Raw genomic sequence first — 21,640 nt, forward strand, 5'->3', positions numbered from 1 at the left:
GGAGAGTGTTAGCTGCTGAGAAGAGTCTTCTCAGTGGCTGACTCAACTCCTTTGATTTGCTCCAATCAGCAGGAAAGGACAAGGGAGCATGCTACAAGACTCTTCTCAGTGGCTAACATGCTCCCTTTCATGCTGGTTGGCTCGTAGAATGCAGAAGATACAGGGAGCCAAGTGGGACCCTGCACCCAAAAGGCTAAGGGGTCTAAGATCCCCCGAGACCCTGGATGACTACACCCCTGAATACAAATACCCTGAAGCAGGTTCAGTAGCATATAGGCAGCCCGTGCAGTTCGTTATATTTGTTATATTTTTGGAGCAGGCCCCCGCTGAAAGAAGGTAAGCTGCTACACTCTGCACTAGGCACAGCTTCTGAATCATCTGTAGAGGCAGCCCCACATAGAGCATTCCAGTGCTCCCCTCTGCAGGAATGGACAGAGCTGATGAAGCAGAGAACTGGTAAAAGGCACTCCTTGTCACAGAGGCCACTTGAGCCATATGACTAACTCCCATCTTGCACATTATTCTTAAAAAAACTCTATGTAATCCTTCAATTCTGGCCCCAAAATTAGTAGGACCAAAGCGGTTATATGCGGTCAGATTTTTTCTTTCTGTTCTGAAAACTCAACAGAATTTAGGATCTACAGTATATATTTGTCCCTCCCACAATATTATAGTTTTACTATCAGCCCCTAAGATGCTATCAGCTATTATAATAAATCTCCCCAATCCTGTGAAATCATCCATCTAATAATGTCAAAACTTTGCTCAAAATTCAGATGGTCATAGCAAATTACAGCTTTGAGATTCCACTGAAGTTTGACTGAGGGCTTGTCCACATCAGAGTTTACTGTACATTTGCAGCTGTTGGTGTTCCCATTTAATTTGCACAGTCCACATGACGTTACTCTCAAACAACACAACTTTTGATTATTTTCCCCTGTAAAACTGGGTTTGCCCAATATGAGGATAATCTGATAAATTGGGGGAAATCAGGCTCCAAACCACTCCACCTGGGGTCACAGACATTTTGGGGTGGGTGAATCAGTCATCACGTTCCGCTACTTCCATTGTCCATGTCTCTATGTCGCAATGCTTACATTTCTTTTCCAGCTGTGCTCCTAATTATTTCCGGTGTGCTGCTGAATGGAGGAGCATAGCCATATATATGTATATTCTTTTGATCCCTCAGATTTGCACAAAGCCAGAAAACTACACAAGCAAGCCACATTAAACATTTCTACACCAGATATATTGTGCAGCAATCTGAAAAGTGCCTGTTGAGAGTTTATCATTGCTTTATTTTGATCCCTCCAATTTGCACAAAAACCAGAAAATTGCACAACCAAATTTACAATTGCCTGAGTGTGTGCTTTTGCACACTTCCTGGGCAGGGAATTTTCTTTAAAAAACAAAGTGTGTACACATGCCCTGTCGGTACTTAATTGGCATAATCGAATAAATAAATCAGAAGGCGGGGACACGCACAAAAGGGAATGCCGTCTGGTACCAATGAGAAAGACCAAAGTTGCTCCTCATATACACATCCAAATGAATGCAGCGATTAACAGCTGAATAATGCTCAAATGTAGACAATCCCTAAGATGTTTTCCCCTCTTAGCTTTCTCTTCTTGGTGGTTCTCTCAGAAAACTCCCACCTCAGCTTGTGAATAAAAAATATCCTTTCTTTTCACTTGTTACAGGTGGTTTTTATGGGCATGATGTTCAGTTCCACTCTCTGGGGAAACATTTCAGACCAGTATGGCAGAAAAACAGTAAGTGTCTCACATTCCCCTGAAATATTTGCTAGGTGGATGTAGTCACATTGCCACACTGAGTGCCACAATGGGCCCTGGTGGCCAGCCGGTGGGACTACATCTCCACCTCTGCCTTGGACTAATTTTTCCCAGCAGGGCTCAATTTAAAGATAAAAGGGCTGTCAACTAGGGATGGAAAGATCTGTCTGTTTCGGTTCTCTCAACTTCTCATTTTTCCAATGTTAAATTCAGTTCTCTACATTTCTGCAGTGATCAGCAATTTAAAAAAAAAATCCTCATGAAAATTCTCCACCTTTTTAGTGTGAATTTCTCCAAATAAACACCTTTTTGTAGACAGTTTTGACAAAGGGACACATTTTTGCAAACCTTTTCTCATCATTTTATGCCTTTTTGCATTTTATTTTCACTCATGCATTCATTTTTATGCACACTTTCCCCTAACATGCATTTTTATACATGTTGTTTAGTTGGAGAACTGCATCCCAAAATTCCAATAAATGTGAATTTTGAAGGACGGCTGTGTTTCGGTTCTCATATTGTTTTGGAAAGTGCAAATTTGATAAATTCTGCTTGAAATGCGAACTGAATCGAAATTCTCACCCATCCTTTCTGCCAACACACCTCCCTTCCACATTCTTGTGTACTGCTTTCAAGTCGATTCCGACTTATGGCGGCTCTATGAATAGGGTTTTCATGAGGCTGAGAGGCAGTGACTGGCCCAAGGGCACCCAGTGAGCTTCATGGCTGTGTGGGGATTCAAACCCTGATCTCCCATTGTATTTCTGTTTGCCTTTCGGTTTACAGCAGGGATGGGGAACCTGTGGCCCTCTAGATGATGGAACAACAGTTCCCATCATCCCTGGCCCTTGACCATGCTGGTGGGGACTGATGGGGGTTGGTGTCCAAAAACACCTTGAGGACCATAGGTTCTCCTCCCCTGATTTAAGGTGTAGGGGCATTTAGAGAGATGCTGTTGGCACTGTAACAGGGAGCCTTGCTCTGGGAAGGTTGGTGGCTCAGGGGCCACCTGACAGGTGCTGCTCAGAAGCATGGCCTTGGCTTTTGAGGTGAAGGAGAAGTCCCTTGATCTTTGGTAAAGGAGAATTACAGAAGGGGTTGTTGTTGTTGGATTGTTGTTTGTGTTGCTGTGTTGTAGTTGTTTTGCACATTTGTTTTTCTTCCTCCTACGCAGGGGCTAAAGATCAGTGTACTGTGGACCTTATACTATGGGATTCTTAGTGGCTTTGCACCAGTTTACAGCTGGATCCTGGTGCTGAGAGGACTGGTGGGTTTTGGCATTGGTGGAGTCCCTCAGTCGTAAGTAACTATTCCCAATTCCTGTCTTCATTGTGGTTTTACTGCTTTAAGGGCGGCCCCTCTGCTGGAAAGCTGACCATCTCCCCAACTTGTTTTGCATCAGCTAACTGCCTTCCAGCCCCTAGTTCCACCGTTATCCTTCTGAGTTGTGCAGTCCTCCCCACCTACCCGCTTGGCCACGGTTAGATTTCAGGCCCCTTGATACTAAAGTGGTGGTGGTGGGCTAACCTTTTTAGGCTGAGGGCACATTAAAAATGGTTAATTTTTAAAATAATCTGGATTGCATTTTTAAAAATATATTAGGGGTTTTTCTTTTTGTGTGTGTGATTATGGTGTTTCCGTCTGCCGGTTGTTTGTCCAGAAAAACATTTTCTTAAGTTCTCCTTCTGTCAGTTTCAGTAGATTTCCAGACCCATGCACACACCTCCAGCATATTCAGGTGACCGTTCCCTTCCATCTTTTCCTTCTTTCCAGGGTAACGTTATATGCCGAATTTCTGCCGATGAAATCCAGAGCAAAATGCATTTTGTTAATTGAGGTAAGTGGGAGACACGAGGCATGTGGTTGCTGTCAGAAAAAGGGTCCCAGTTCTGCTCTGAAATATAAGGCTGTAGGACGGAGAATTCCTGAGCAATCGATGAGATGTGATCAGGGGATAAATTATTGCTCCTTGCTTGGGAGCCTTTCCTTAGGAATATAGGAGGCTGCCCTTTACTGAGTCACACTGTTGGTCCATCGAGCTCAGTACTGTCAACACTGACTGGCAGGAGTTTCTCCCAGCCCTAGCTGGAGATATCAGGGATTGCACCCGGGACCTTGTACATGCAAGGCAATGCTCTACCACTGAGCTACGGGTGAGTGGGTAGCTGGCCCCTCAATCATTTACCATTGTGATTCGTGCAGTCTTCCTCAACCTGGTGCCATCCAGATGTTTTAGACTCCATCTCCCATCAGTCCCAGTCATCACAGCCAATGGTCTGGGATGATGGGAACTGTAGTCCAAAACAACTGGCGGGCACCAGGTTGGGGAAGGTGGGGCTAACCTGTAGCTCCAAATAGACCAGTCCAGTTGTTCTGAGTGTTGCAAAGTGAACATATGGCCTGGTCATCTCTGTCTTATGGACGTTGCAGTGGAACAAGGAAAGCCCAGACTTCAGAGCCACTTGCAGCGAGGGTCAATAACAAAGGCGTATTTGTATTTGTATTGCTTTTTAAGGTGTTTTCAAAGTTGTTTTTTAAAAGATGTTTTTAAGATGTTTAGTTTTAATATGTTTTTAAATACGCTTTGAAAGTCTTTTTGCTTTTAAGATGTTTTAAAGTGTTTTTAGTGTTTTCGTTTGCTGCCCGGGGCTCCTTCTGGGAGGAAGGGTGGGAAATTCAGTATTTCACCTGTTGTGATGGGGCTCACACCAGCAAACCACTCCTCCCCGTTTCTACATGGGTAGGTCTTCTGGGCCATTGGGACTGTCTTTGAAGTTCTCCTGGCGGTATTCGTGATGCCCACCCTCGGTTGGAGTTGGCTGCTCATCCTTTCGGCTGCCCCTCTTCTGCTGTTTGCCATCTTGTGTTTCGTAGGTAGTCCTTCTGGCTTGACAAAGCTTTAGGGGGGCATCCCTTGCTGGGAGGGAAATGGCTTCAGATTAGTCTTATCCGGTGGGGTTTTTTCTATCCTTTTATCATGCCTTGTCGGCTTCTTTTGCTTCCGCCCAGTGGTTGCCAGAAAGTGCACGATATGATGTTTTATCTGGGAACCAAGAAAAGGCCATGGCCACTTTGAAGCGGATAGCGGCTGAGAACGGAGCTCCGATGCTGCTAGGGAAGTTGATCATCTCGAGGCAGGTGAGTGTGGGAGGAAGGCATTCACGGCTCCCAGAAACATCCATCCCAAATCCAGCGAGCATCCACAGAAGGGTGCATGGATCACTTGGCTCAACCCTGGATTGTTTATTTTCTTGCTTTGTTTACAAGATTGATATCCAGCTTTTCAATAAAATGTTTGAGCTGGCTTACAATCAATAATAAAATAACGTCAATAAAATTAGCGACAAATCTGAAAAGGGTCAAATGACTTTTAAAAAGCAGTAGGAGTGGAAAGCAATTTAATGACCTACAAAAGCTCGCAGAATCAAACAGTCTTTGCTGCCTGTCTACAAGGAAGGAGTGAGGGGGTCAGGTGGAACTCCCTTGGGAGGCTCTTCCATATCATGGGTGCCATGGCTGAAAAGGCCCCATCTCGGGTACCCACCTGCTATATTTCTGACAGTGGGGAACCTGAAGCAGGCAATGCCTCAGACAATGAATGAGGATTCATTAAGCCATGATGGTCAGTCAGAAAGGCTCGTCCTTTTGGCTGCTCCTATATACACATACACACTCTCTCGCTGTCCTCCCCCTACTCTTTTTCCCTTGTTTTCAGACACTACTAAGTGTCCAAATTTTTTGTTTCCAAACAGGAAGACAGAGGAAAAATGAGGGATCTATTCACTCCCCAGTTTAGATGGACAACACTCCTGCTTTGGTTTATATGGTAAGAGGAAGAAGCAGATGATTCGGTATAAATCCCCTCTGTGCCAGAGCTGGTGGCCTGGAGGCAAGTGGGCATTTCAGTAGGGTGGTCACATAGGACTAGGTAGCTTATGAGCAGCTCGGTTCATGCCTCAGGAATAACTTGCTAAGAATCAGCAGCTTTATAGGGGCAGGTGAGATCCTGTAGGCTTCCTGGGCCACATGATTGCAGCAGGACGGGCTGTTGCAGTACCACCATCTGGCCACAGGCAGTAGTAGCGCTGCAGCCCTACAGGGCGCAATCCGTTCTTCCTATATGGTGGCTCCGGGAGTCCGGCACTTTGGGCCTCTTTGCCAACATCCCTGGGGGAAATGAGATGCCAGGTGGGGGGAAACAGAGAACAACCAGGGGAAACCAACCGGCAAATGAGGAGCGGGGCTCCTTGATCATTGTGCAAGAGACCGGGCTGTCACCTGATTAAACACATGTTAGCTGAACAATCAACATTATTTCTACCCTATTCACTGATTAAAGCAAGTGGCTAATTTATTAAATAGCGCATGGGTAAACGAGTCATCCTGAAACAAAAAATCATGCTTTTCTTTTGGCTAAAGCTCATGCAGTTAAGGTAGGATTTCTTTAATTGGGTGACTGCCAGGTTGCAGAAGAGGCATTCCCTAAAGCTTGTGTGAGAAAATTGTAAAGCCCTTTTCAGGTGGTGCAGTTGCCCTCCACAGTTTTTTTGCAAGTACTCTTGTTAAAAATAATAGATTTGTAAAAATCAAGGACCTTTTCATTGGATCAAAAATTTTAATCTATGAATTGCTGCCCTGGGCTCCTGCTGGGAGGAAGGGTGGGATCTAAATCTAAATCTAATATAATAATAATAATAATAATAACAACAATAATTTAACCAATTAAGATTGCAGCCCTAGTAAAAGAGAGAATGTAGCAAATGCAGTTTCGGCACAATCGATTCCAGTGGAGGAGTCTGCTGCTTCTGCTGTGTCTCCTGTGAGCAATACTTTATTAACTTTGATGTGCTGCCATTGGGCTATAGGAAATAAAAGATGCCTGAGCCCATGTGATGATTTGGGGAAGCCATCGTTTTCCGCTGCAGCCTCTAGATCATAAAGCGCCATGCTTAGCTGGCCCGTTTTGAAATCACATGGCAGGAGCAGCACTTCCCAGCCTCACAGAGAGACTTTTACCTTTAAGGAAGTTCAAGAAAATAAAGAGGAAAATGGTTAAAAAGCCCTTGGACCTCCTTGCCTTACTGTAAGTAAATTCAAAGATACGTCAGAATTGTGCACCAACAAGAGAACTTTCATCTGAACTTATAACATTGGATTTGTAACTTGGCAAGCAAATTGTGAATTATGACAGGGACAACATTTGCCCATCTCTACCCCTTGCCTGCTTTGGGTGCTTGAATCAAACTGCATCTCTGTCCGCCTCACCCATTTCCTTTGCTGGATGCTGATAAAGAACTTTCCTGAGACTGCACGACCACCCCATCCAGAGTCACTTTGTGCACTGTTGCTTTTCAGGGCATCAGTTGTCTGTGACGTTCCCTCTCCTCTCCTTTCCCAACAGGTTCTCCAACGCCTTTTCTTATTACGGCTTAGTTTTATTAACAACGGAACTCTTTCAAGCAGGAGACCTCTGCAGCTGTGAGTATGGCCTTACCAATGAAAATAACAACTGCGGGTAGAGCAAGTTAACTGGAAAACCTTCCAGCGGGGCCTGTTTCTACTTGAGGCTCTGAATCTCTGTCCCCCTGGCCTGCCTGGGGCAAATTCCCCTGCCCTGGTTGCACAAGGGCCTGGAGAGGATGTGTGTGTGTGAGAGAGAGATCATTTCCAGTACTGTAGTGGCAAATTCAGAAGTGCAGGCTCCCATCATGATAGTCACACCATGCCACCTCACAGCTGCACCTTCAAGATTCACTATCTCTTCTGCAATTACAAAATTATAGAACCAGAATAAAACTGCTGTGTTCATAGGCTTCCCCCCTTCTCAGTCTCTCTCTCTGGGGGCTAAATGTTGTCAGAAACGTTTTGATTTCAAGAATTCTGAAATGAAGCCAAGCATGGGACTAGGATTTGGGAGACCAAGATACTTTGCCTTGAAGCTTAGTTCTCACTTACCCTAGGAGCCAATCAGCATGAAAGGGGAGGGTTGTGTTAACTACTGAGAAGAGTCTTCTCAGTGACTGACTCACCTCTTTTCACTTACATTGGCTCCAGTCAGCATGAAAGGACAAGGAAGCATGTTAGCCAAGTGAGAAGATTCTTCTCAGTTGCTAACACACTCCCATTTCATGCCAATTGGCTTGGGACCTTGCTCCCCAAAAAGTAAGGGGTCTATGACCCCCTGTGACCCTGGACAACTACACCCCTGAATTTCACCAGATTATCTGGATTATCAGAGAGAAGGCAAGGGGTTTAGTACTGCCTTGCTCCTCAGTGAGTAGCCCAAGGACCACTACTGACCCATCCAAATTCTCCAACCACCTTCTCCCTCTCTCTCCCTTCCAAGAGCAGCCTCTCGCTAAGATTCCCACTTGATTTCCCATTCCAAACCACCATGTTTCTGTCCTGATCCGTGGTGATATCCATCCACCACCAAGGGATGGTAAAGGCCCAACAAGATGGAGATCAGTAGGCTCAGGGCCAAGGGGCTGGTTCAGCACCAAGGTCAGTGGTCCTGCCACTGAAGCAGAAACAACCAATTGTCTTGGAAGAAATGGTAGAGCCTTATGATCTGGGCTAGGCAAAATGGAAGCCACTTCCCATGGGTAGTTAAAGGTTCAGTGCCTTTTTTCTGCAGCCATTAGCTCGTATATGCAGCTGGTATAGCCCAGTGGGGAGGAGAGCCTGGCTGGGAGTCCAGGGTCTGTGAGTTCAAATCCCCACTCGTGTCTCCTGGGTGTCAAGGGCCAGCTAAAGATCACCCCACAGTGAGTGGCTCAGGGGTTACGTGCCCTGCCACCTGTGCAGCCGTGGGCAAGCTGCAGAGTCCCAAGGAGCCCAGTTGCCCCCCAGCAGGCAGTTGCGGACAAGGAAGGGGCTGGCTTGTGCAGCTGTGGCAAGCTGAGCAGGCCCTCGCCAGCTGGGGAGGACTATAGCCTCAGAGGGAGGCAATGGTAAACCCCCTGAATACCACTTACCATGAAATCCCTATTCACAGGGTCACCATAAGTCAGGATCGACTTGAAGGCAGTCCATTTCCATTTTAGGTTTTTCTAGGCAGTGGGATTCCAGGATGCAGGGACTATCTTAAAGAACATCCCTCAAGGATTGCCTGATCCTCCAAGGAGTCTGTGGTCCAGTCACTGGAGCCCAGCGGCAGAGGTGTCTCCTCAAAGTTCAGGGGATGGGATGTGGGGCTCTGGTGCCAGAGGATCCACATGGGAATGACTAGGGAGTGGACCCATTTCCTCCTCAGAGCTGCTGTTGTAGGAGGACTGTGCACCTGAGGCTTCCTGGTCCAAAGCCATGACCGTTTTAGAATACTATGCACATAGACAAGACGTTACAGAGTAGTATATATATGCACCTCATTATATTTCCTTTGGGAATGATAAAACTGATGGATTTTCCCTGCACCTGGGTTGGAGTCAGGAAGGGATATTTACCTGTTTGATTGGCTGGTGGCTGGTGGTGGCAGCAGTCTTGAGTTACCTAGAATGATTTGTTTTGTAAACATCTTTCTGTGGCGCACTTGCCTTTCCTTGCACCATGCTGTGGTTTAGCTTGCATGGGTTGATCTGTGGGGAGCGGTGAATGGACAGCTCTGTTTCATAGCAGGGGGGTGGATCTGCTGCCACTTGGGTGCCTGTGCTACTTCTGATACACCAAGCCAAAAAGTGCAAGGATGAATGCTTAGGGGGGGAAAGATTACTTAAAACTTCACATATTCTTCCTCTTCTTCTTTCCTCCCCTCATTACTTCATTTAAGTATCCAGCAAGAGAAAAACAGTAAAGGCAAAATGCAGCCTGGCATGTGAATACCTAACAGAAAAGGACTACATCGATTTGCTGTGGACTACTCTGTCTGAGTTCCCAGGTAGACAATTGGAAAAGGGAAGGCTTCTCCTAGCAGAGTGGGAAACCACCAAGGGGGAAGCCGCAGACTAATTCGTATGTGGTTGTAGGGAAATGTAAATCCCATGTCCCTGGTAAGAAAAGGTGTTTCAGAAATACAGTGATGATGATCACGAATTGCCAAATGTTCCTAAGTTTTTCTCTGTAGTCAGAAGGACCAACCTCATGGTTAAATGATAGCTGAAATTCTCCAGGTGCCAAATACAATTTTAAAGTAAATAGATAGCAGCCTATTTACTTTAAAATCGTATTTGGCAAATAGATAGCAGCCTTCCCTCTAGGATGCACACACCTCATTGTGGTGAGGGGGTTTGAGAGTGTTGAAGAAGCTGAGAGCAATGCCGTCAGACCAAGAGGCTAGACTCCTAGCAGGGGCACCCAAGGCGGAATGGTCAAAGCTGAGACGCCAGACTAAGATGCATTCAAACTCAGAGGAAGGCAATGGTAAACCACCTCTGAATACCTCACCATGAAAACCCTATGAACAGAGTATCCAAAATGCAACACAAGATAGTGCTGGAAGATGAGACCCCCAGGTCAGAAGGCACTCGCTGAGCTACTGGGGAAGAACAAAGTACGGGTAGCGCTGTGACTAATGACGCAGCTGGGTCAAAGCCGAAAGGAAGCCCAGAGGCTGATGTGCACAGATGCGAAAGGAGAGTCTGGAGTTGTACGATGCAAACAATAGGAACATGGAATGTGAGAAGCATGAACCAGGGAAAGTTAGAAATTGTCATTTGAAATGTGGTGTTGGAGGAGAGCTTTGTGCATACCATGGACTGCGAAAAAGACAAATAATTGGGTGTTAGAACAAATTAAACCAGAACTATCACTAGACGCTAAAATGATGAAACAGAGGTTATCATACTTTGGACACATAATGAGAAGACATGATTCACTAGAAAAGACAATAATGCTGGGAAAAACAGAAGGGAGTAAAAAAAGAGGAGGACCAAACAAGAGATGGATTGATTCCATAAAGGAAGCCACAGACCTGAACTTACAAGATCTCAACAGGATGGTTCATGACAGATGCTCTTGGAGGTCGCTGATTCATAGGGTCGCCATAAGTTGTAGTCGACTTGAAGGCACATAACAACGACAGATAGACTTTTAAAAACTTTTAAATGTTATGTGAGATAGTGGTTAAAGTGCTGGGCTATGACCAGGTGCTGGGAGACCAGGGTTCAAATCCCCACTCAGCCATGAAGCTCACTGGATGACCTTGGTCCAGTTACGGTCGATTAGCCTAGCTTACCTCACAGGGTTGTTGTGAGGATAAAATTGGGAAGGGGAGAACCATGTCTGTATGCTACCTTGAGCTCCTTGGAGGAGGAAAGGTGAGATATAAATGTAATAAATAAATAAATAATAAAATTTTGAGCAAGGGCTGTAGCTTAGTGTTGGAGCACCAACTTTGTATTCAGAAGGTTCCACGTTCAGTCCTCGGTGTCTCCAGACTGGGCTGGGAATATCCTCGCTGAGACCCTGGAGAACTGCTGCTAGTCAGCGTAGACCATACTGAGCCATATGGACTAGTGGTATGACTCCGTGTAAGGCAGCTTCCTGTATTGCTATGTTTCTATCTTGTTTTAATTATTGTAGTTTGAACCTTTTGCTTTCTCTCTCTGTTGCTGTAAGCTGCCTTGAACATGGCCTGGAAAAGTGGCGTACATTTTTAAAAAGCAATAAGCAAATGACACATTCGATTTCATGTTTGTGCAGCAATCCTGTGGCTGTACAGATCACATCGAAACCCCGGCCTTAGAATTGCCTCCATGGTCCATCGTAATGGAATGTGGAACAGCAGCCAGCAAGGGAGGGTCCTCCAATCTAGCTTGGCAAATAAGTTCAGAAAATTCGCCAGCCCATTATCCCTCATGTGTCTATGCCAGTCACTTATGACCTGACAATTAAAAAAAGGACCAACTTCCACAAAAGCTTCTCTGCCTGCTTGACTGAAGGCTGTTCACTCGCAGCACTAACAACCGGATAAATAGGTACTGCTATTTAAATAGCCTGCTTGAATCCAGCGCTGCTGGCCACAAAATGGAGTGATCGATGCCTCCCTTCTCCTACAGGTGTTCTGGTGACCTTATGGGTTATTGATCGAATAGGGCGTAAAAAGACGATGGCGCTCAGCTTTTTTGTCTTTGCATTTTGTAGCCTCCTGCTCTTTCTCTGCGTTGGAAGGTAAGCAAAGTGATCCAATCCCAGGGTGTGAGTGTGTCTAGACAACAGTATAGAAGGCCACACACTTTCCCTCTTCTCTAATACTGGGGAGCCATGATTTGAGGGCTCACTGTCGCAAATGTCACAGTATGCACAAGGAAGCAGCTGAAAATTGCTTCTATGAGATGGCTGTAATATACTGAAAGTTGCGTTCCACATAGTTTGTACATAACTGTGTGGGGAGGCTCTCCATATTGGTGTGAAGGGCAGCCAGCGCCGTGTGAGTTTTCTGCAGCACATCTGCCAATTCTGAACTTTCAGACAAAGTGTTTCGGACATCAGAGGGGATCATTTTCCATTCCGCCCTGTATTCGTCGCATGCAACACTGTTTCTGTTCTGCTGCAGTTCGTCTTCTGCCAAAAAAAATTGCTGTTATTTGTCTCACTGTCCACTGTGGAAAAATTATGTAACTTATGTATTTTACATAATTAATTTATGTAAACCATGTAATTGTGTCACCATTATTTATTTTATTATTAAGTTTATATCCTGCCCTTCCTCCTAGAAGGAGCCCATTACATGATTCCACCCCATTCATTTCAGCGCAAATGGGTGGAGGGAGGGGAAGTAACCAGTTACATCTTGTGTGTGGACTAAAAGCAATAACACTGAATACTGATGGTGCTTGCTGGATTGATTTCCAGACATGTTGGTGAACAAACAAACAAACAGCAATTTCAGGTCCCATTTCCATTTTTGTCAGAATTTTCTGACATCCCTGCTGGCGAGTACCTTAAAATGGTGTACACACTGTGGATACGCAAACAGTGTTGTGTTTGGTAAGACAAGGAAGGCTGTAGACAAGCGCGAAGAATGTCACTGGTATCTTTAGAGATGCTTAGGGTCTCCTCTTCCCATTTTTGGTCCTCTAAGTGACCCCAGAGAAGTGGCAAGGCCTGCCCAACTGATGTAATCGCTGATAACAACAATATAATGAGTGTAACAGGTTACAGTGCGGTAGCAGCCTTTGGAAAGGAAAATGGTGTTCCTTCTGTTGTTGCAGGAAAGTTCTGACTGTGGTACTATTCATCGCAAGGGCTTTTATTTCGGGAGGATTTCAAGCAGCTTACGTTTACACCCCTGAGGTAAGGAAGGAAAACAGTCATTTCCTGAAATCAAAGGTTTTGTCAGCTGTTGGCCTGCACAGGACCAGACATTTGGGTCAGCCTCAGCAAGAGACTGTCAGCCATGACTACTCGAGCAGTAAGGAGAACAAGAATGCCGAGAATGCCAGCCAAGCCTCGGAAGACTTTGGGAGAGTGAGATCTCTCAGTTTACATGGAGCAAATAGGGAAACTGGGGAGTCTTGTGCTGCCTCCAGAGGGGTGGCTGTGCTAGCCTGTTTGCAACACACTGTAAGACCTAACAGGTTTGTTGTAGCAGAAGAAGCTTTTGTGGACCAGCGTCCTGTTCATGAGATGCAATAAGCACAATCCTCAGTTGGCTGTGGCCACCAGCTTCCTGCTTGCCCCATGGAAAGTGGAGGTTCTGGTGCTCCTGGCTGTCTGCTTATTCTTATTGGCACTCAGACCTTGACAAGGGGATCTCTGTTCTTAACCAGTCATGAACTTCTGCCGTTGAACTGGAGGAATACCTGTCCCCAAATCTCAAATGCATGAGGACAGGCTGTTTAGGCAACTGCATTCTGCATACGATCAGAAGCACCCTTTCTCTGTGTAGTCCCTTCACATCTCTCAGGGCTGAGCTTAGAACTGGGCATTTCAAACAAACCCTAGAGACACTGGGGGTCTCAAGCCAAGTACTCTGGCAGTGGAGCCCCAGATATTTTATTCCATGCACCACTGTGGCTTCTGGGAAGGAGACAGAACATGCTACCCTTGACATCTGCGGCACTGCAGTGCCACCACTGCAGGTGGCCAGAGTTAGTGCCACAACTTTCAGCCTGTCAGGGATCAGCTGACACAATGGACCAATAGGAAATCATCAGGCCCTGTAAAACTGCTGATTTCTGGATGGGCTCCTTAATCTGAGCAATTTATCCTTCAGTGCACATTAAGCAACTACAGACGGCATGGAAGCCCTGCTGGCCTCCAGGCTGACATCTCTGGCTTTAATGAGCCTGTCTGGATGTTCACAGCTCCAAGGAGGTGAGAGGTGTGAGATATCCACTTGTGCTAATGCATATATGAATTCCTCTGCAGGTTTATCCAACAGCCACCCGGGCCCTGGGTCTTGGGACCTGTAGCGGGGTAGCCAGAGTTGGTGCACTCATCACGCCATTTATCGCACAGGTAAAAGTGTGTGTGTCTCAATGTATGCGTGAAAGCCAGTGCTTTTCTTCTGGCTGAATGCTCTGGAACGGAATAGCAGCACCATTCCTCAGGCTGCTGCTGCCTGCCAGCCAGCGACAGCCACCTCTTTTGCACCATGCTGGGGCGTGCTTTAAAAAGTTGTGAGAGAAGGAGTGGCAGGGTTATCCTCGCATGCTCAGGCTGCGACTGCCTGCCTGCCAGCCAGCTAGCCAGCAGCGAGTGGCTCCTTTGTCCCGCTGGAGGTGGGAAAAAGTGGGGGATATTCCCAACTGCTGTTTCACCTCATCTTGGGGCTTGCTTATTGAAAAAAGGTTGAGGAAGGAAGGAAGGAAGGAGCAGAGGCGTCCTGGCAAGCACCTCCTTTGCCCTGTGCTGAGGCTTCCTTTTCTGTTTGTTTAAGGCTGGGGAGAGAAGGAAGGAGTGCATGTGGGGGGGGTCCCCCACATACTCAGGCTGGTGTTGTCTGCCACTGGTGGTGGAGGCTTCCTTTGCCCCAGGGAGGGGCTTTTCTGAATTGGGTGTGTATATGTGTCTGCTCAAGGGGGGGCGCATGTGTGTGTGATTGAGAGAAGTATATCTGTATGATCTGTGAGAGAGGGACATGTGGGGGGGTGATGGAGGGAGAGAGGCCTTCATGTTGTCCGTGTGCATGTGAGAGATGTATGTGGGGGGGGGGGAGGCGAGATGCACCTGGCAGAGAGAGGGAGGGAGGCATATATGTGTGACTGGGTATATGTGAAATGTGTGTGTTTAAGTGTGATTGAGACAGGGAGATGCATGTGCGTCTGCGATCTGTACATGTGTACTCTGTGGGCTTGCAAGAGCAACTGTGGGGGGAGTGGACTGGAATGGAACCTGTTGTTATTAAATTTACAATTTTATTATGTACGTGCTTGATTTTATTTCTGTAAGCTGCCCTGAGTGCCCTATTATAGGGTAGAAGGGTGGGATAGAAATATTTTAAATTTGTTGTTGTTATGTGCCTTCAAGTCGATTACGACTTATGGCGACCCTATGAATCAGCGATCTCCAAGATCATCTGTCATGAACCACCCTGTTCAGATCCTGTAAGTTCAGGTCTGTTGCTTCCTTTATGGAATCAATCCATCTCTTGTTTGGCTTTCCTCTTTTTCTACTCCCTTTCATTTTTCCCAGCATTATTATCTTTTATAATGAATCATGTCTTCTCATTATGTTTCCAAAGTATGATAACCTTAGTTTCAACATTTTAGCTTCAAGTGATACTTCTGGTTTAATTTGATCTAACACCCAATTATTTGTCTTTTTCGCAGTCCATGGTATGCACAAAGCTCTCCTCCAGCACCACATTTCAAATGAGTTGATTTTTCTCTTATCTGCCTTTTTCACTGTCCAACTTTCACATCCATACATAGAGATCGGGAATACCATGGTCTGAATGATCCTGACTTTGGTGTTCAGTGATACATCTTTGCATTTGAGGACCTTTTCTCTCACAGCTGCCCTCCCCAGTCCTAGCCTTCTTCTGATTTCTTGACTATTGTCTCCATTTTGGTTAATGACTGTGCCGAGGTATTGATAATCCTTGACAAGTTCAATGTCCTCATTGTCAGCTGTAAAGTTACATAAATCTTCTGTTGTCATTACTTTAGTCTTCTTGACGTTCAGCTGTAGTCCTGCTTTTGTGCTTTCCTCTTTAACTTTCATCAGCATTCGTTTCAAATCATTACTGGTTTCTGCTAAGAGTATGGTATCGTCTGCATATTTTAAATTACTGATGTTTCTCCCTCCAATTTTCACACCTCCTTCATTTCGGTCCAATCCCGCTTTCCGTATGATATGTTCTGCGTACAGATTAAACAAATAGGATAATAAAATACACCCCTGTCTCACACCCTTTCCGATGGGGAACCAATCGGTTTCTCCATATTCTGTCCTTACAGTAGCCTCTTGTCCAGAGTATAGGTTGCGCATCAGGACAATCAGATGCTGTGGCACCCCCATTTCTTTTAAAGCACTCCATAGTTTTTCATGATCTACACAGTCAAAGGCTTTGCTGTAGTCTATAAAGCACAGGGTGATTTTCTTCTGAAATTCCTTGCTCCATTCCATTATCCGTATGTTTGCAATATGATCTCTGGTGCCTCTTCCCTTTCTAAATCCAGCTTGGACATCTGGCATTTCTCGCTCCATATATGGTAAGAGCCTTTGTTGTAGAATCTTGAGCATTACTTTACTTGCATGGGATATTAAGGCAATAGTTCAGTAATTACTGCATTCTCTGGGATCCCCATTCTTTGGAAGTGGGATATATATTGAACGCTTCCAGTCTGTGGGCCATTGTTTAGTTTTCCATATTTCTTGACAAATTCTTGTCAAAATTTGGACAGATTCAGTCTCAGTAGCTTGTAGCAACTCTATTGGTATGCCGTCTATTCCTGGTGATTTGTTTCTTCCAAGAATTTTAAGAGCAGCTTTGACCTCGCATTCTAAAATTTCTGGTTCTTCATCATATGGTTCCTCCATGAATGAATCTGTCATCCTGTCATCTCTTTTATAGAGTTCTTCAGTGTATTGCTTCCATCTTCCTTTTATTTCATCTCGGTCAGTCAGTGTGTTCCCTGTTGATTATTCAACATCCCTACTCGTGGTTTAAATTTCCCTTTCATTTCTCTAATCTTTTGGAATAGGGCTCTTGTTCTTCCCATTTTGTTGTCCTTTTCTATTTCTATACAATAACTATTGTAATAGTTTTCTTTGTCCCTATGTATTAGTTGTTGTATAGTTGCATTTAGGGTTCTGACCGTGTTTCTATCTCCTTTTGTTTTGCTTTCCTTCTCTCTTTAACTATTTTAAGAGTTCCTTCAGTCATCCATTGGGGTCTTTCTTTTTAACAAGAGGTATTGTCTTTTTGCATTCTTCCCTGATAATGTCCCTGACTTCAGTCCATAGTTCTTCTGGTTCTCTGTCATCTAAGTTTAAAGCCTCAAACCTGTTCCTTATTTGATCTTTATATGCTTCTGGGATGTTATTTAAATTGTATTTTGGCGTTGTTCTTCTTTAGCTTTACTCTGATTTTCGATACAATCAGTTCATGATCTGTACCGCAATCTGCTCCTGGTCTTGTTTTTGCAGAAAGTATGGAACTTCTCCATCTTCTGTTTCCAATTATATAATCAATTTGATTCCTATATTGACCATCTGGTGATGTCCACATGTACAGTCATCTTTTTGGTTGCTCAAAAAATGTGTTGGCAAGAAATAAATCATTGGCTTCACAGAATTCAATAAGTCTCCTGTTTCATTTCTGTCTCCTAAGCCCCATTTCCCCACAATTCCTAGTTCTTCTCTGTTCCCTACTTTTGCATTCCAGTCTCCCATGATTATCATCATATTTTGTTTTGGTGTGTGATCAATTTCCTCCTGTACTTCTGCGTAAAATCTCTCCAATTCCTCCTCTTCTGTGTTTGATGTTGGAGCGTAGACTTGGATGATGGTTATGTTAATAGGTTTCCCATTTAATCTCATTGATATCACTCGCTCAGACCTTGCGTTGTAGCTCCTAATTGCTTTTGCTACATCACTTCTCACTATTAAAGCAACTCCGTTTCTTCTTGATTTCTCATTTCCTGCGTAAAATATTTTGTAGTTGCCTGATTGAAAATGTCCCATTCCAGTCCATTTTAATTCACTCACGCCAAGTATTGTAATGTTGATGCGTTCCATTTCTTGCTTGACAATTTCTAACTTTCCCTGGTTCATGCTTCTCACTTTCCATGTTCCTATTGTGTGTGTTGTACATCTCCAGACTCTCCTTTCGCATCTGTGTGCATCAGCCTCTGGGCTTCCTTTCAGCTTTGACCCAGCTGCGTCATTAGTCACAGCGCTACTCGTACTTGTCCTTTGTTCTTCCCCAGTAGCTCGGTGAGTGCCTTCTGACCTGGGGGTCTCATCTTCCAGCACTATCTCGTGTTGCATTTTGGATACTCTGTTCATAGGGTTTTCGTGGTAAGAGATATTCAGAGGTGGTTTACCATTGCCTTCCTCTGAGTTTGAATGCATCTTAGTCTGGCGTCTCAGCTTTGACCATTCCACCTTGGGTGCCCCTGCTAGGAGTCTAGCCTCTTGGTCTGACGGCATTGCTCTCAGCTTCTTCAACACTCTCAAACCCCCTCACCACGTTAAGGTGTGCATCCTAAAGGGGGATATTTTAAATAAATATAAATAAATAGTCAACAACAGCATCTGTGTGTGTGTATGTGTGTGTGTGTGTGTGGAGAAAATCACTACTGTGTGATTGCCACAAACAGGGCCAGCAGGACACAGCACTGAGGACACAGGAAGAGGGAAGAGGTGAGAGAGGTATTTTAAAATTGATCAAGATAGGAATACCGGCGTATTGTTTTTTAACCAAAAAAATGACTGGTGAAATCCATTCCTTGATCCACGTGAGTATTTCAGAATGCCCTGGGATAATCCCACTCTCGTCCATCCAATCAAATGCAAAGATGTATCACTGAACACTAAACTCAGGATCATTCAGACCATAGTATTTCTGACCTCTATGTATGGATGTGAAAGTTGGACAGTGAAAAAAGCAGATAAGAGAAAAATCCTCTCATCTGAAATATGGTGTTGGAGGAGAGCTTTGCGCACACCATGGACCACAAACAAGACAAATAATTGGGTGTTAGAACAAATTAAACCAGAACTATCACTTGAAGCTAAAATGATGAAACTGAGGTTATCATACTTTGGACACATAATGAGAAGACCTGATTCACTAGAAAAGACAATAATGCTGGGAAAAATAGAAGGGAGTAGAAAAAGAGGAAGGCCAAACAAGAGATGGATTGATTCCATAAAGGAAGCCACAGACCTGAACTTACAAGACCTGAACAGGGTGGTTCATGACAGATGCTCTTGGAGGTCATTGATTCATAGGGTCGCCATAAGTCATAGTCGACTTGGAGGCACACAAGAACAACGAAGTCCATCCAAGGACTTTAACTAGATCGGTGAGAATTCCAGAATGAATAGTTAGGCGGCTGCTGCATGCAGGGATAGAATCTGAGTATTAAATTATATATTTGCTAGACCCATTTTGCATCCTAATTCTTATTCCTAGGAATTCCAGGCCCTCCATCTACCACAAGCTCCCTCTTTCCTCCAACATTTACTCAGCTGCTACTGAGACATGCGTGTGATGGCTTGCCCTAAGCATCAGTCTGTCTAAGTGGTTAAATAGGGTTGATTTGAGAATATGGTGGTGGGTGTTTATATTATATGACATTTAAATAGTGCCCCTTAACCAGATTTCTCTGGGTAGATTACAATGAAGAAGTTAAACCACAATCCAAGCATAAAAAAAGCATTTAAAATACAACTATAGCATAAAATTAAGTAGCAGTGAATATTTTATTTATTTAAACCATTTATTATCTGCTCTTCATTGCAAGTGCAATTGCAAAGAGGGTTCCAGAATAGATCAATAAGGTTTGAAAGTCAAAAGGTCCACTCAGAGTAGAACTATTGACGTTAATGGACATGGCTAACTCAGGCCCATTCATTTCAATGGGTCTACTCTGAGTAGGACTCAGTTCAATACAACCCGTAGAGTTGGGTGGAACCTCAAAGGTCATTGATTGATTGATTGATTGATTACATTTATATCCCACCTTTCCTCCAAGGAGTTCAAGGTGGTGTACACACATGATTCTTCCCCTCCTGATTTTATTCTCACAAGATTTCATGAGCCCCATTGAACATTCCTGGAGTGATGCAGAAGATCCAGAATGGGACCCAGGGGAGGGTCCTAGTTGCTTGCAACACAAAGGTGTCAAAGCAGAAGGCTTCAGCACTTTTGACAGTGACAGCTCCTCCCTCTTAGCTCCAGTTACAGCAGAGGGAACACTGGCTGGCCAGGAGCCACCTCCTTCTCTTCCCCTCCACACCCCTCTTTGCCCCAGCACACCGCCTCTAGAGAAGGGGGCTCTCAGTGAGGTGCCACTGCCGTCATCATCCGAGACATGCAGACAACTGTTCTGGCAGGCTCAGCTGGCCCTCACGTTTCCAACAGGGAGGAGCGCTTGCATACGCACGCATTCCCATTCTGTGACACCTTCCGCACGCAAGTAGAAAGAGCCCACCCAAACCTACTTAAGGCTTGCAAGGCGATGTGTCTAATTGCTGCGATAACGTCTTAGCTTTGAGTAGCCATGCTTAATTATGCTGTGTAGAGATGGTTGTGTAAGCTGATCCACGAAGCACTCTAAACTGAAGTTTATCTTAAAACATACTGGAGAAAAATGCACCAATGTGTCTGAGTCTGATGCCAACAGGCTTAGCCGGGATAATACAGTCCTGTGCGGTAGGCTGGGCTAAGAGATGACAACTGGCCCAAGGTTACCTGGCAAGCTTCATGGCAGAGTGGGGATTTGAACCCTTGTAACCCAGGTCCCAGTCCAACAGTCTAACCACTACACCACCACTGGCTGTCTAGTCTGATCCTTAACTAGAACAAGGCCACCTTTTGAGTGGGTTAGGACCCAAGCCACCCACATGTAAGGGACCCACTGGAAAACACTGACACCATATGGGCCTCAGAGTTTAATCAGTGACCCTTCAGCTGGTCTTTGCTTACTTCCTCCTTCCCTCTCCCTGCAGGTGATGCTGGAGTCCTCCGTCTATCTGACGCTGATTGTTTACAGCGGGTGCTGTGTCCTGGCCGCTCTGGCTTCCTGCTTGTTGCCCATCGAAACCAAAGGCCGTGGCTTGCAGGAGTCCACCCACCGGGAATGGGGGCAAGAGATGTTTGGGCGTGGAGTCCCCCACTCAAACTCTGGATCTCAGGGGTGATGATGGGACACATTGCTCCAACCCCAGGAAAGTGTGGGGACTGTCCAAAATGCTCCCGCTCTGGCGCCTGAGAAGTGGAATGTCTAGTCACCGCCGTGTGTCTGAAAGCAAGAACGCTCAGTCTGCTGTGTCCTGGACTCCTTTTATTGCTCTCACCCATCACTATCTGAAAGGAGAGGTATTAACTCAGGAATGTGAATGTGTGCGTGTGAATGTGGAGGAATGTGAAACAGCTAGGGAGGAGGAGAGGGAGCCCTTGCCAGAAAACTCTTGGCTACATTTCTGTGGTTGACAACAAACAAGCTTCGTTTCTTGGTGCCAGGCACATTGCTCCATGTCAGGCAAGCAGCTCAGTGAATGTGATTGAGACTTAGCTATCCACAAAATGGCAAATGCCCTCAACAACAGACAGGAAGTGGGCTCATGTATAAGTTTACTAGATCCTTGTGTGTAGCACGCAGTCTTGTGCACTTGTGAATTAATCAACAGCCTTGCACTTTCTCTGTCATAAACAACCATCAGCATCCACGAACTGCCATCGGTCTATGGGAGCCTTCTTGTCCATAGGTTTTACTGAGTTGCTGGGCACT

At 45.2% G+C, this 21,640-nt stretch overlaps 1 protein-coding gene across 1 annotated transcript in view; it reads left to right on the forward strand.

The window, feature by feature from the left end:
- SVOP (SV2 related protein) overlaps positions 1-21,050 on the forward strand; it is a 30,743-nt gene extending 9,693 nt beyond the window's left edge. Inside the window, exons 5-16 of the mRNA XM_061603234.1 lie at positions 1,701-1,772; positions 2,968-3,092; positions 3,567-3,630; positions 4,538-4,663; positions 4,803-4,931; positions 5,546-5,619; positions 7,195-7,271; positions 9,562-9,669; positions 11,789-11,900; positions 12,944-13,025; positions 14,103-14,192; positions 20,859-21,050. Of these exons, the coding sequence (XP_061459218.1) occupies positions 1,701-1,772; positions 2,968-3,092; positions 3,567-3,630; positions 4,538-4,663; positions 4,803-4,931; positions 5,546-5,619; positions 7,195-7,271; positions 9,562-9,669; positions 11,789-11,900; positions 12,944-13,025; positions 14,103-14,192; positions 20,859-21,050 (1,251 nt within the window). The remainder of the gene's footprint in view (positions 1-1,700; positions 1,773-2,967; positions 3,093-3,566; positions 3,631-4,537; positions 4,664-4,802; positions 4,932-5,545; positions 5,620-7,194; positions 7,272-9,561; positions 9,670-11,788; positions 11,901-12,943; positions 13,026-14,102; positions 14,193-20,858) is intronic.
- The last annotated feature ends 590 nt before the right edge of the window (positions 21,051-21,640 follow it).

Source organism: Rhineura floridana, chromosome 19, assembly GCF_030035675.1.
Source record: "Rhineura floridana isolate rRhiFlo1 chromosome 19, rRhiFlo1.hap2, whole genome shotgun sequence".
NCBI classification, from domain to species: domain Eukaryota; kingdom Metazoa; phylum Chordata; class Lepidosauria; order Squamata; family Rhineuridae; genus Rhineura; species Rhineura floridana.